Raw genomic sequence first — 14,336 nt, forward strand, 5'->3', positions numbered from 1 at the left:
CAAAACTCCGACCCTACAAAAATACAAAAATTAGCCAGGCGTGGTGGCGTGTGCCTACAGTCCCAGCTACTTGGGAGGCTGAGGTGGGAGGATGGCTTGACCCCAGGAGGTTGAGGCTGCAGTAAGCCATGATCACACCAGTGTATTCCAGGCTAAGTGACAGAGTAAGACCCTAACTCAAAAAAGAAAAAATGAAAAGGTAGCATTGATAAGGCGAGCTGCAATGGATTGAAATAAATGTTTAAAGCCACAGTCCATGGTTTAATGTATCTAGGCAAAAATAATCAATGGTTGCCATTATGACAAAAAAAACATCCACATGGGGTCTTGCTAGGGGTCTTGCTAAGTTACCCAGGCCTTCAACTCCTTGAATTCCTCCCACCTTGGCTTCCTATAGGTGTGGGACACCGCCCCTGCCCCCATGTCGTTTTCTCTTTTTTTTTTTTTTTTTTTTTGAGACAGAGTCTTGCTCTGTCGCCCAGGTTGGAGTGCTGAGGCGCGATCTCAGCTCACTGCAGCCTCCACCTCCAGGGCCCAGGTGATCCTCCACTTCAGCCTCCCAAGTATCTGGGACTACAGCCACCTGCCACCATGCCTGGCTAATTTTTCTATTTTTTGTAGAAGCAGGGTCTCCCTATGTTGCCCAGGCTGGTCTTGAACTCCTGGGCTCAAGTCATCTGCCTACCTCAGCCTCCCAAAAGTGCTGGGATTACAGTCATGAACCATGGTGTCCAGTCCCCAAGAAGTTTTGAAAAAAAGATAAAGGTGGTGATGGGCACAATGACAGCCCAGACTCACGGGCAGAATATATGCATGTAACAAACCTGCATTTGCACATCCTAAATTTTTTAAAAACTGGAATTTGATAAAACCACTAGAATAGTGGGTCTTCAATTTTAGTATGTGCCAGAACCACCTAAGGGGCTTTTAAAAACACCTATGGCTGTGTTCTACTCAGTTTTATTTTTTAAATATTTATTTATTTGACACAGAGTATCGCTCTGTCCCCATACTGGAGCACGATCTTGGCTCACTGCAGCCTCTACCTCCTGGGTTCAAGAGAGTCTCCTGCCTCAGTCTCCCAAGTAGTTGGGATTACAGGCGTGTGCCATCATGCCCGGGTAATTTTTGTATTTTTAGTAGAGATGGGTTTCACCATGTTGGTCAGGCTGGTCTCGAACTCCTGATCTCAGATGATCTGCCCGCTTCAGCCTTTCAAAGTGCTGGGATTGTAGGGGTGAGCCACTGTGCCTGGCCCAGAGTTTTATTTATTAAAAAAAAATATTGGCCGGGCGCGGTGGCTCACACCCATGATCCCAGCACTTTGGGAGGCTGAGGCGGGAGGATTACCTGAGGTCTGGCGTTCGAGACCAGCCTGGCCAACATGGTGAAACCCTGTCTCTACTAAAAATACAAAAATTAGCCAGGTGTGGTGGCGCACGCCTGTAATCCCAACTACCTAGGAGGCTGAGGCAGGAGAATTGCTTGAGCCCAGGAAACAAGAGGTTGCAGTGAGCCAAGATGGTGCCACTGCACTCTAGCCTGGCCGACAGTGCAAGACTCTATCTCAAAAAAAAAAAAAAAAAAAAAAATTGTTGTGGGTACATAGTAGGTGTATATATTCATGGAGTAAATGAGATACTTTGATACAGGCATGCAATGCGTAATAATCACAACATGGAAAATGGGGTATTCATCATCTCAAGCATTTTTTGTATGTTATTTTTATTTTTTCTTTTTAATTACCCACACTACACAGATATACCCTCAAGCATTTATCCTTAATGTTACAAACAATCCAGTTATATAGTCTTTAAAATGTACAATTAAATTACAGACTATAGTCACCCTGTGTGCTATCACATACGTTTTATTCTTTTTTGGATCCATTAACCATCCCCACTTACCCCTCACCCCCCTCCTGCCCTCCCAACCTCTCATAACCATCCTTTTACTATTTCCATGAGTTCAACTGTTTTGATTTTTAGCTCCCACAAATAAGTGAGAACATGCAAAGTTTGTCTTTCTGTGCCTGACTCTATAGAGTTTTTGATTCAGAGTCTGGGGTGAAGATTGAAGTTGTATTTCTAACATCTAACATCCGAGATGATTTTGATGCTGCTGGTTGGGAACTGCATTTTTTTTTTTAAAGACAGGGTCTCGCTCTGTCACCCAGGCTACAGTGCAGTGGCATGACTGACTCACTGCAGCCTTAACCTCCTGGGCTCAAGTGACCCTCCCACCTCAGCCTCCTGAGTAGATGGCACCACAGGTGGGCAGCATCATGTCTGGCTAACTTATTATTTTTTTGTAGAGATGGGGTCTCACTATGTTGCCGAGGCTGGTCTCAAACTCCTGGGCTCAACTGATCCTCCCAGAGTGTTAGAATTACAGGTGTGAGCCACTGTGCCTTGGCAAAACTATACTTCTTGCTGGGCGCAGTGGCTCACGCCTGTAATCCCAGCACTTTGGGAGGCCAAGGCGGGAGGATCGCTTGAGGTCAGGAGTTTGAGACCAGCCTGGGCAACATGGTGAAACACCATCTCTACCAAAAATACAAAAAATGAGCTGGGAATTGTGGCAGCTACTCAGGAGGCTGAGGTGGGAGGATCGTTTGAGCCCAGGAGGCCGAGGTTGCAGTGAGCTGCAATTGTACCACTGCAACTCTCCAACCTGGGTGAGAGTGAGAACCCTTCTCAAAAAAAAAAAAAAAAAAAAAGAAAACCACTTCTCTAGGTCTATTAATGCAGCATACAGAAGAATACACTTAATGATGCCATGAGATTGCAATCATCAAAATCAAGACTAGGAAACTCTCCAGGACAATGACTTAGCTTCTCCAATAAATATATTAAAGGGAACAAAAAGAGAGACTCTAGATTTAAAGAGAGTTTAGATGTCTTTAAAGAGGTATATAGTGAGTCTACAGCTAAAACGTCTAGGATTTCCTTCAAAATTATTTGGGAGAGGAAGTAGACAGGTATATACTGTTAAAGCTAGAGGAGCACAAGGGCGGTTCATTCTACTATTCACTGGTGTTTGGAGACAGTCTCGCTCTGTTGCTCAGGCTGGAGTACAGTGGTGTGGTCTTGACTCACTGCAACCTCCCCTCCCAGGTTCAAGCGATCCTTTTGCCTTGGTCTCCAGGCTAGCGGGGATTACAGGCCTGCACCACCACACTCGGCTAATTTTTGTATTATTAGTAGAGATGGGGTTTCACCACATTGGCCAAGCTGGTCTCCAACTCTGGATCTCAAGTGATCTGCCCGCCCTGGCCACCTTTACAGGTATGAACCATCGCTCCTGGAGAGTTTAGTTCTATTTTAGAATGTTTTCCTAAATGCAGTTACTATTTAATGAGTGACTGTGCCAAATGCTTTGATATTACTATTTACTTTTCATAACATTAGCAGGTCTTGTTTCATAGATGAGGGTGCAACTTATTTGCCTCCCAATCCTTTTGGACCTGGGCTAGGGGACTCACTCTCCTGCTTGCAGCAGTAATGGGGGTTCAATCTGATGCCATCAAAGCTTTGCCTTCAGAAGCTCTTAATCTCCAAATTGACTCCCTCCTAAAGACAAAAATAAAAAACTACCTTCTTTAAACCTTACCTTTAAAACATAGTCTACTCCCTTAGCTGGGTGTGGTGGTGCACACTCATCTCAGCAATTTGGGAGACGGAGGTGGGAGCATCGCTTGAGCCCATGATTGCACCACTGCACTCCAGCCTGGGTAACCGAGTGAGACTCTTATCTCTCAAAACACAGAAAACCTAAAGAAAAGCCATATAGTGTACACGGCCCCTGCCACCCCTCCAAAGCAATTCCTTTACGGTAGAAGGCCAGGCAAGGTGGCTCACACCTGTAGTCCCAGCACTTTGGGAGGCTAAGGCGGGCGGCTCACCTGAGGTCGGCACGAGACCAGCCTGACCAACATGGAGAAACCCTGTCTCTACTAAAAAAATAAAAAATTAGCCAGGCGTGGTGGCGCAGGCCTGTCATCCCAGCTACTCGGGAGGTTGAGGCAGATGAATAGCTTGAACCCAGGAGGCAGAGGTTGCGGTGAGCTGAGATTGCACCATTGCACTCCAGCCTGGGTAACAAGAGTCAAACTCTGTCTCAAAAAAAAAAAAAAAAAATTTATTTTGTAGGTTTTCCCCTCATCTTGGATTTGTCTCATTTCTACATGACAGCAGTTTGGGCAGGAATATCACAAGAATGAGACTCTGTCCTCGATGTATTATATATTTCCAGTGATCCATGTTAATAACTTGGATCACTATAAAGTCATTTTAAAATAATTTTGAGAGGGGCTAACTGGAGCCTATATTAACTACTTCTTAAAAAGATGGGCCGGGCGCGGTGGCTCAAGCCTGTAATCCCAGCACTTTGGGAGGCCGAGACGGGCAGATCACGAGGTCAGAAGATCGAGACCATCCTGGCTAACACGGTGAAACCCCGTCTCTACTAAAAAATACAAAAAAAACTAGCTGGGTGAGGTGGCGGGCGCCTGTAGTCCCAGCTACACGGGAGGCTGAGGCAGGAGAATGGCGTAAACCTGGGAGGCGGAGCTTGCAGTGAGCTGAGATCCGGCCACTGCACTCCAGCCCGGGCGACAGAGCAAGACTCGGTCTCAAAAAAATAAAATAAAATAAAAAGATGAAAAAAAAGCCTGAGGATGCATTAGAAATTAACCGACTCAAGAGCCATGACAACAAAATGCCACCAATGAATCTTGGACCAAGAGGAAAAACGTTAAGGGACATTGTGGGACAACTGATGAAATTTCAGTATGAACTGTGTATCAGACAACAGTATTTTATCAACATTAATTTCCTGATTTTGATAATTCTGTAGTTACAGAAGATAATGTTCCTGTTCCTAGAAAACACATTTTTAAAATTTTATTTTTTTCAGACAGGGTTTCACTCTGTTGCCCAGGCTGGAGTGCCATGGTGTGATCTTGGCTAACTGCAACCTCCTCCGCCTCCTGGGTTCAAGCGATTGTCCTGCCCGTCTCTCAGTCTCCCAGTAGTAGGACTGCAGGCACGCACCACCATGCCTGGCTAATTTTTGTATTTTTGGTGGAGACAGGGTTTCACCATGTTGGCCAGGCTGGTCTTGAACTCCTGAGCTCAGTTGATCCTCCTGTCTTGGCCTCCGAAAGTGCTGGGATTACAGGCATGAACAACCGCACCCACTCTTCCAATTTTTGAACCATGATGCCTTTCTATTCAAAAGCTATAAAAAGTTAACGAGTGTGTTAAGTGCCATACTGGGGGCCATCTGCAAGATTGCTCTAAGATAAACAGGCATATGTAAACAACCTATTTAGGATCTAGGAAGACCAATTGCACAATTGCACTGACTCGTCCTTTCAGTAAATAGATGCATACATGTTCGGGATACTAATATATTCAAAATGTGGTCACTGAGGAAACTTAAAAGATTAGCATATAAATTGATAATTACCACACTAGGTGCTCTATTGCAAGAATTCTGAATGTTGAATCCTGAGAGTAATTTTTAAATTCATGCTGATACACAAGTCAAAGGATTATTCATACTGTTGGTTCTGAAAAAAAATTTATCATACATTCATTCAACAGTAACCAGTCAGCCATTTTAAGCCCATCTCTGTATTAGCATATATTAAAACAAACTGCCGACTCAGGGCATGAACACTGAAAACTTAAAAAGGTCATTTTTATATAACCACAGAAATCTCTGAGCAGATACAAGTACTGTTAACAGTAGCTGCAATAATAAGCAGATTCCAAGGTATGGTCCAACCATGTATATTTGTAAATAAAATGGTATTTGTTATGGTACTCTCTTGTACTGTTCACATTCTTGACTTTTAGTCTTCACATCCCATGGCATGTTTTATCCCTATTGTTTCAAGGACGACACTGAAGCACAGTGATTAGTGACTTGCCCAAGATAAACCATATACTAAACCCCAAACTCATGTTTCTGGGGAAGTGAAAACAAGATCCTGTTCTCATACTCAAGATAGGAATGGCTTCCCAATGCCAACTCCCATTCAAAAAACCATTTAAGAATCTGGTCCTAAGTGGGCATATGCAATAAACTCAAAACAAGTCTTTCCCTCAGTAAGTATTTTATTGAGATTTAAAGCACAAAATAGGTTAACAAATCGGGAGGAAGGTGGTAACACAGGAATGGGAACGTAAAAGTCAAAGTAGGCAGGACTCAAAACTGGCCATAAAGGCACTATGGCATGTTCATAAACACCATCAAGTGAAAGAAAGGGGAATCAAGATGTTTTCACTTCTCTTCTGCTCCACCTTAATACTCCATCTAGCCACTGGGATGGAGCATGTTGTGGACTCATTCTTCTCACAAGTTAGCAAGGGAACTAAACATTTTATCAGTCAACCCTACGCTCATCAAGTGAGCCAATGTTACACAGTGATTTCATGCATCCAGTGACTTAGAACTACAGGCAAGGATAGGCCCTGACTATTAATAAATTGGTTGTGGCTATTACTAGAAAATTATGGATGCAGGCATTTACCTATACAATGACCTGCTTACTGGGGCAGCTAACAATGCAGTCAAACCAGTCTATTATCATATGATGTCCTATTAACAAGAGAGCCCAGTTGAAGGATTTCATATTTTTAGAAAGCCAAATTTCTTACTATAATATCCTCCCACCCCTTTTTAAAAGGCTGTGGTTCAAAAGCTTTTATGTTTTCCCTGAAAATAAGAGAACTTTGGTCAAAGCCAATTTTTAAGAGTCATCACTTCTGCTGAGTAGGCAAAACAATGAACTATAGTAACACACACCACTTTCTTTCCTTAAATTCTGAGATTTATACTGGAAAAATAAACCCATTTCTTTATAAACATCTAATTAAACTATCAAAGAAAAGATAATGGAAGCATCCGCCTTTTGGGGCACTATATTCCTAAGGTTGGGCTTTAAGATTTTTTAACAGGAAACCCAGGAATTTCTGAAAAACAGGCTTTTTTCACACTACCAAGAACTCACAGCCACTCTGTGAATGCCCTAGATATTTGACTCAAGTTTTTCAACTCTATCTTATTAGGCGTATTTCTGGATTATTTGAACTTAAAAACCAACCCTAGAATATCATGCTTTCCAGGCACACCTGTGGCACAATGAGTGGTGTACGACCACGCCCCATCACAATCCAACCCTTAGTACCCTACATTGTGACAGCTCCTGGAAAGGTATTAAAGCTGAGCCAATTAATCTATATTTTGATTTCAGACTAAGATCAATAAATGCTTTTAAATAAAATTACTATATATAATTAAGTATCTGAATAAAGGAATGTAAGGTTAATTCACTTCTCCAACTGCAATTTCAACTCATCAGGCTTATGAATGTATGGACTAATTGCTAACCTAGTAACTCATACAAATTTGCAGTATTCAAATTTGGTTTCCACAGTACTCATTACATCTCACTCGTAATAAAGTACAAAAGTTTGGCCTTACCCATTTCACTTTTTTTCATAGCAATTACACAATGCATTAAAATTTACAAGTATGATCTAACCAATTATCACATAATCCCACTAACTATGAAGCGGACTATTAGGTGGAACTTAACTGGCGACTGACTTTACTGAGATTAAGTGTCTGTTAAACATAATTATCTTTCAGCAGAAAATGCAGTATGTGCTTTTACACTCTGAATAAACTCAAGTTCAGATCAAAAAGAGGCTACTTCCATTTCCACATGACAAACATTAAAGACAACTGAACCACTCTCTAACACTAATTACACTGACAACTTCCAGAAAGTGGATTATCTAACCAAGACCCCAAGTATTAGGAGTTATTTCTTAGAGTTTAAATTTGCCTTTGAAAAAAGTTCCATTACTTAAAATTATTAATTTAAGCAAAATCATGGAACAGATTGACTAAAAAATACCTTTTATTTTTACTCAACTTGTTAAAGGGGCAGATAAAGACTTTGGCAAATTTGATTAACAGCACAAAATAATGTTATCCAAACTGAATAATTTATTGCTGATCTGAGGCTTGCCTTGTTTACACTTCAGTAGAATTTACATGTTTCCACAAATGGCAGATACCAACATTTAAAGAAATTTAATAGTGACCTATTCAATAAGGCAATCATCTTGGTAGCAAAGTTTTATTTAAATCTTACATAACTCAAGCTTTATAAAAAGCCAACATAATTGAAAATTGGGTTCTCCCTCTAAAGTCTTAAGTATTCAAAGCTTGAAATAGTTAATTTAAAATAAGCAAACAAATAAAACAAAAAAACCCTGCCAGCAGATCCTGCTGAAATACTTGGAAAAAAAAAAAAAAAAACTAAATGAGCTTACTCTTTACAAAAGTCATTTCAGCTCAAAAGCTATAAAATCAAAGTTATCTTAATTCTACAAAGAAGGGACAGGGTGTCTGACTTCATGCCACCATTTCCTTAGAGCCTCATCTTTTTCATCAAATTTGGCCACAAATCAAATTTCTGTGTGCCCCTGTTTTCAGGAGATTGCTCTTGCAGAAAAGGCCAAGTATAAACATGGAAGAGTAACTGCCTAAATAGGAAAGTGTTCCATAATAGTGTGCAAAGAACAAGAGAGTTCTGATTTAATCTCTGGAACTCGACCTGGACCTTGATCTTGACTTTGAACGAGACCTAGAATGGGATCTTGAAGCTCTTTTTGGTGGAGGGGACACAGAACGGGCCTTTGAGGGTGGAACAGGTAGCGGCGAATTGGAACGGGACTGGCTCCTTGATCTGGATTTTGACTTTATATCACCCTTTCCATTTTCTTTGGGGGATCGGGACCGAGACCTGCTTCGAGATTTCTCATACTCATCCTTAGATCTGCTTCGAGAATGTGAATGGGAGACCCGATCAGACTTGGGCTTAGATTTGCTCTTTGATCTAGATTTCCTGCCTTTTGATCGAGAACGTGATCGACCTTTGCTCCGCGACCTGGAACTGGACAAGGAAAGACCGATTCTCTCAATACTTTGTAAGAACATACACGTACTCCATAAACAAGTACAGTAATATTCACAGTGACTCAACACAACATTATTTACCGGGAGCGACTTTTTGAGATACTTCGAGATCTACTGCGGCTGCTCCTGCGACTCCTACTTCGTGACCGTCTTCTAGATCGAGACCTATTAGGAGACAAACAATGAAGTCTTAATTTCAATCCATCTTAAATACATCTGTGCCATCTGGCAAAAATAGATAAGCCAAAGAATAATGTTTTTCTTTACTACGAAATTAAATACACTGTTCAAAACATCCAGAAGAAAACCCAATGATGCACAGCCAAAACAAACTAAAAGCTGGCTTTAATTCAGGTAGGCAACAATTGAAATTACTCCATTAATCCCTTTTTTATTGGCAAATATTCTGTTTCCTCCCCACAGTGTCCTTCAGCAAGTTACCTGGATCTGCTTCCAGAGTAAGATCGCCTATGGCTTGTGCGTGGCTTATCTTCAATAAGCCTAATATTTCTGCCATTTATTTCTGTGCCATCCAGTTTGTCCAAAGCACGCTTCATGTCAGAGTAGGAGCGAAACTCAATTACACCCTCATTTGTTCGTTCCTTGTGGGCATCCGCATAGGTTACTTCACCTGCTTGTCGCATAAAATCCTGAAATGGTAAGATTGGTCAGACTCGGAAATCTTAAAAGATCTATATACTATAATAAATTCCCAGAAATAAGAATGTAAAGAGTTTACTTCAAAGCATTAGTCGTATCCTTTGTATCTTGAATTACAGCACATACCTTTAAATCTTGCCAACTGCACCGACTAGAAAGATTTTCTACAATAAGCCTGTATTCTGTACGAACAGGTGGTCCGTATTTGTCTCTGCCAGATGTTCTCCGACTGCTGTATCCACCTCCACCACCTTTATCACATGAAGGGAACAATTAGATGCCTTGTAGTGATAAAAACGCATAATGTCTTTGAAAGTTAGTACAAACATATCAACTTTTATTTACTGGAGTAGGACTTTGCTATTATATTGCTAAACCTTCGACACATTTGTGATTTGCCATAAAATTAAATTAAGGGCAAGTCAAATAGACTAAATCCAACTAAACCTCTCCTACAATCTGTTAGAGAGTGACTGCTCCTTTATTCGATTTACCTCGCTAAGTTTTATTTTACAGAACATTGTAAAATATAAAACTTAACTGATTACATGCATTTCTACATTTTACAAAAATGTTTACTAGTTTTACACTAAGTACTTACATCACAGTGTGAGGTTTTTGGTGGTGGTTTGGCCACAAAACACGCAAGGTAACAGTCACCTAGTTCAGATTAACCAGTTTTGTCTAACCCTTGGAATCCTCACCATCACCCTGCGTCTAATGGCAAAAGGCTGCTGTCGTCATGGCTTCCGGTAAGGTCAGCCAAAGGGTCATAGGGCAAGGGTCACACAATGTATGGAAAAGCCAAGGCCAATCAGGAAAGGCAGTCATCTTAGCCTCAGTGGACACAGCCTCAGCCCCATTGGTCACTTTCAAATTGAAACATCAAGGACTTGTTAAAAAGTTTGAATTCAACATGCAACAATTTAAACATCAAACATTTAACATAACCAAAAATCCCCCCAACCTCCTCCCAATAACATGCCCCAGTTAGTTCAAATACAGCATAAAGCTTATTTAGATCTACTTTGTGGTACAATACCACATTATTTAAAAATAGTACATTCTTCGGCCCCCATCAAGTTCCATAGCTTTAAGACCTACACTTTCACGCTCCTCCCTTCCCCTCCCCCGCCCCCTACCCCATACCCACCTCCACCCCAGCTGTCCCGATCTTAACTAATGCACTGATAGGTATAAGGAAGAATACGACAAATACAGCCACTCCTTACTCCTCTGTGGTTAGAACGCTGTGACAGTGCTGACAGGGGCCAGAAGAAGCCACCCCCCTCCCAACTTCGCAAATATAAATCAACCACCCAAACCCAATCCCCGCGCCTCCGGCGTCCCATGGGCTGCCCGGGCAGACCTTGAAGTCAGCCTGGCTCGGGACGCCCGAGTCAAACGACCGCCTCGCGCTGCCCGGGCTGGGAGGCCCAACCCACCCCACCCCCGCCCCCCCCAGGGTCCCCAAGGGCTCGGAGCGCGCGGGGTGGGACTTCACTGCGCTTCCTAGCTGTAGCCGTCGCGATCGCGACGCGGGCCCCTGGCGTGCTCTACGATTACGCGCTCGCCGCAGAGCTCCTTGCCGTTCAGCTCGTAAACGGCGTCGTCGGCGTCGCGGGAGTCCTCGAACTCCACAAAGCCGTACCTGGGGGCGGTGCCAGGGCCGGACAACGGCGGGGGCGTCGTTAGCCAGGGCGCGCACGTGCGCGCCCCGCACCCCTCAGCGCGCCCCGCGACGCCGCGCCGTCGCCATCTTGGAGGCCCTGCCACGCGGCGTCGCGGCCTTGGCCGCCTTTTTCCTTGGAGAGTTCCCGCCGCCACCAGGCCTGGGACGCTGGGCGCGGGCGCCCAGGCCCGACTCACCCATTTTTGAGGTCTACTTCGAGGAGGCGGCCATAACCACTGAAAAAGCGCTGGATGTCCTTCTCCCGGACGTTGTAGCTCAAGCGTCCTATGTAGACGCGCGGCATGTCCGTGGCGGGCGGGGGCCCAAGGGCTGGTTGTCGAACGGCGGACCGCAAGCCAGTAGCCGCGGTGCGGGTGCGGGGACGGCAAGAGCCCGAACACGCGCCTCACACCACAGCGGCGGCCGAGTCCAGCCACACAATGATGCGCGCGCGCGCGCTAGGCTCACGCTATATGGGCGGCCGGTGGGGCGGGGCCTGGCGCGTGACGTCAACGCGCAGCGGCCCGTCCGTCCCGCGTCGGTCCTGGGCTAAATTGTGACTGGCTAAATGGTGATTGGAGAGTCAGCTGCCCGCGACGTTTCGGTGTAGTGCGGTCTTGCTCGCTTCTAGGACTTTTCTCCAACCCTCCCCACCGTCTTTGAAAACACAATGTCTGTAATGCAGCCGCAGAATTGTTTTCTAATTTGTACCTTTTATAAAACTCTGCGCGATCGATCTCTTTGGGGTTGAAACTCGGGAGGCGGGCTGAGCGAATCCCCGTTTTTCATTGGTTCTCGAGGTGGGTATAATGGGTCGCCGAGGCCTCTGATTAGTGGGTTAAAACGAGGCTGCCTGTTTCCCCCAGCGATTGGTCGGTGCTAGCTTTGGTGGGGATCGCGCTCTCGGACCCAGTCGCTGGTCCGGTTTCGCAGAATCCGAGGATCGCTCGCCGAGGTCTTGCTGACCGGAAAGGGGTCGCGTTGCGAGCTTGCAGACCCGCCGACATCAGCCTCTCCGGGTCTCACTCGCAGCCTTCTTCAGTCTTGGCCTCCCCGGACGTTCCCCTCTCCCTCCATGCGTCTTTCTTGGAGCCCTGGCAACTTGACTCACTTGTGGATTGGGGTGTCCGTGGGAATCCTACGCTCACTGTAGGTGCTCAAAAGGGAGCGCGGAGGAGACCCCGCAGCCCTCCCACAGCGATGAACGATTTTTTTTTCTCCTGTTTATGGAAAGTCCTTTGTCCCAATACTATCATTTCTTCCATTGACTTGAAAGTGGCTTATTTTGTGAGTTTATCAATGGAGATGCTATTTAAAGTTGGAGAACCAGATGAAAACCTCTGGTTTAAGTTTAGGTGGGGAGGGGAAGACCCAGGCCAACGCCTGGGGTACTTTGAAATGTAAGTACAGGAAAGGAGACTGACGGGGAGGAGTGACTAGGGAGGTAGGGAGAAGACCAGGAGAGTAGGGTGTCACCGAAGCTTAAAAAAAAAGGGGGGGGGGAAGGGATATCACTGAGATAACACCAGCTCTTTAGATATTTTTGTATACCTGCTCTGAGTGGTGCAACCTCAATATCCTTAAGCTTCGGGTTGAAAAAGGGGGGTTTTGTCCTCCTGGAGCTATGTGGAAGTCTGGAGGGAAACGTTGTTGTTTGTCACGACTGGGGGAGGTAGACGCCATGCTTAAAGTTAGATAAATAAAAAATACGAGTCTGTAATCCCCACACTTTGAGAAGCCGAGGCAAGAGGATCCCTTGAGCCCAAGAGTTCAAGGCTGCAGTGAGCTACGATCATGCCACTGCACTACAGCCTGGGTGATAAAGCAAGACTCCAACTTGCTTGAAGCAAAAGAACAACACCCCCCACCCCCACGGTGTGGAAGGCCACAGCAGCAGGTTGTTGGCCAGCGTTTATTCCCTTATTTGGCCCCACCCACATCCTGCTAATTGGTCCATTTTACAGAGTGCTGATTGGTCCATTTTACAGAATGCTGATTGGTCCATTTTTACAGCATGCCAATTGGTACCTTTACCAAACTTTAGCTAGACACAGAGTGCTGATTGGTGGGTTTACAATCCTTTCGCTAGACAGAAAAGTTCTCCAAGTCCCCACCTAACCCAGAAGCCCCACCAGCTTCACCTCTGGGTAGGCAGAATAAGGGTTCCCCCTAAAGATGTCTATGTCCTAATCCTAATCCCTGAAACCTGTGAAGATGTTACTTTATATGTCAAAAGGGACTTTGCAGATCTGGTTAAGTTGAGCATCTTGAGATGCAGAGATGCCCCAGGATTATCTGGGTGGGCCCAATGTGATCATAAGGGTGCTTACAAGAGGGGGACAGGAGAGCCACAGTCAGAGAAGCAGATGTGACAAAGGAGGCTGGGATTGGGGTCAGAGTGATTGACTGTAAGGAAGTCACAACCGAAGTTAATGGCTTTGAAGATGGAGGAAGGAACCATAAGCCAAAGAGTAGCCTCTGGAAGCTGGAAGACAGGAGGGAACAGATTCTCCCCTAGAGCCTCCTGAAAGCATGCAGCCCAGGCCAGGCGCTGTGGCTCACACCTGTGCAATCTCGGCTCACTGCAACCTCCGCCTCCTGGGTTCGAATGATTCTCCTGCCTCGCCTCCCGAGTAGCTGGGGTTACAGGCATGCGCCACCACGCCCAGCTAATTTTGTATTTTTAGTAGAGACGGGGTTTCACCATGTTAGGCTGGTCTCATCTCGAACTCCCAACCTCAGGTGATCCACCCGCCTCGGTCTCCCAAAGGCGTGAACCACCACGCCCAGCCCAACACCAGCTCTTTAGATATTTTTGTATTCCTGTTCAGTTTTGAATGGTGCAACTTCAATATCCTTCAGCCTCGGGTTGAAAAAGCGGGGGTGGGGGGGGGTTGGGTTGCCCTCCTGGAGCTATTTGGCAGTCTGGAGGGAAACGTTGTTGTTTGTCACGACTGGGGGAGGTAGAGTCCATGCTTAAAGTTAGATAAATAAAAAAATATGA

At 44.9% G+C, this 14,336-nt stretch overlaps 1 protein-coding gene across 1 annotated transcript; it reads right to left on the reverse strand.

Annotated features, from left to right (window-relative positions):
- Positions 1-6,107: 6,107 nt before the first annotated feature.
- SRSF6 (serine and arginine rich splicing factor 6) lies at positions 6,108-11,832 on the reverse strand. Its single transcript, XM_017878049.1, is given in 6 exon segments — positions 6,108-8,977; positions 9,082-9,165; positions 9,442-9,650; positions 9,787-9,911; positions 11,160-11,311; positions 11,530-11,832. Coding segments are annotated over 6 exon segments (1,035 nt in total). The 5' UTR covers positions 11,637-11,832; the 3' UTR covers positions 6,108-8,619.
- Positions 11,833-14,336: the final 2,504 nt, after the last annotated feature.

The sequence above is a fragment of the Rhinopithecus bieti genome, unplaced genomic scaffold (genome assembly GCF_001698545.2).
Source record: "Rhinopithecus bieti isolate Rb0 unplaced genomic scaffold, ASM169854v2 scaffold_10347, whole genome shotgun sequence".
In the NCBI taxonomy this organism is placed as follows: domain Eukaryota; kingdom Metazoa; phylum Chordata; class Mammalia; order Primates; family Cercopithecidae; genus Rhinopithecus; species Rhinopithecus bieti.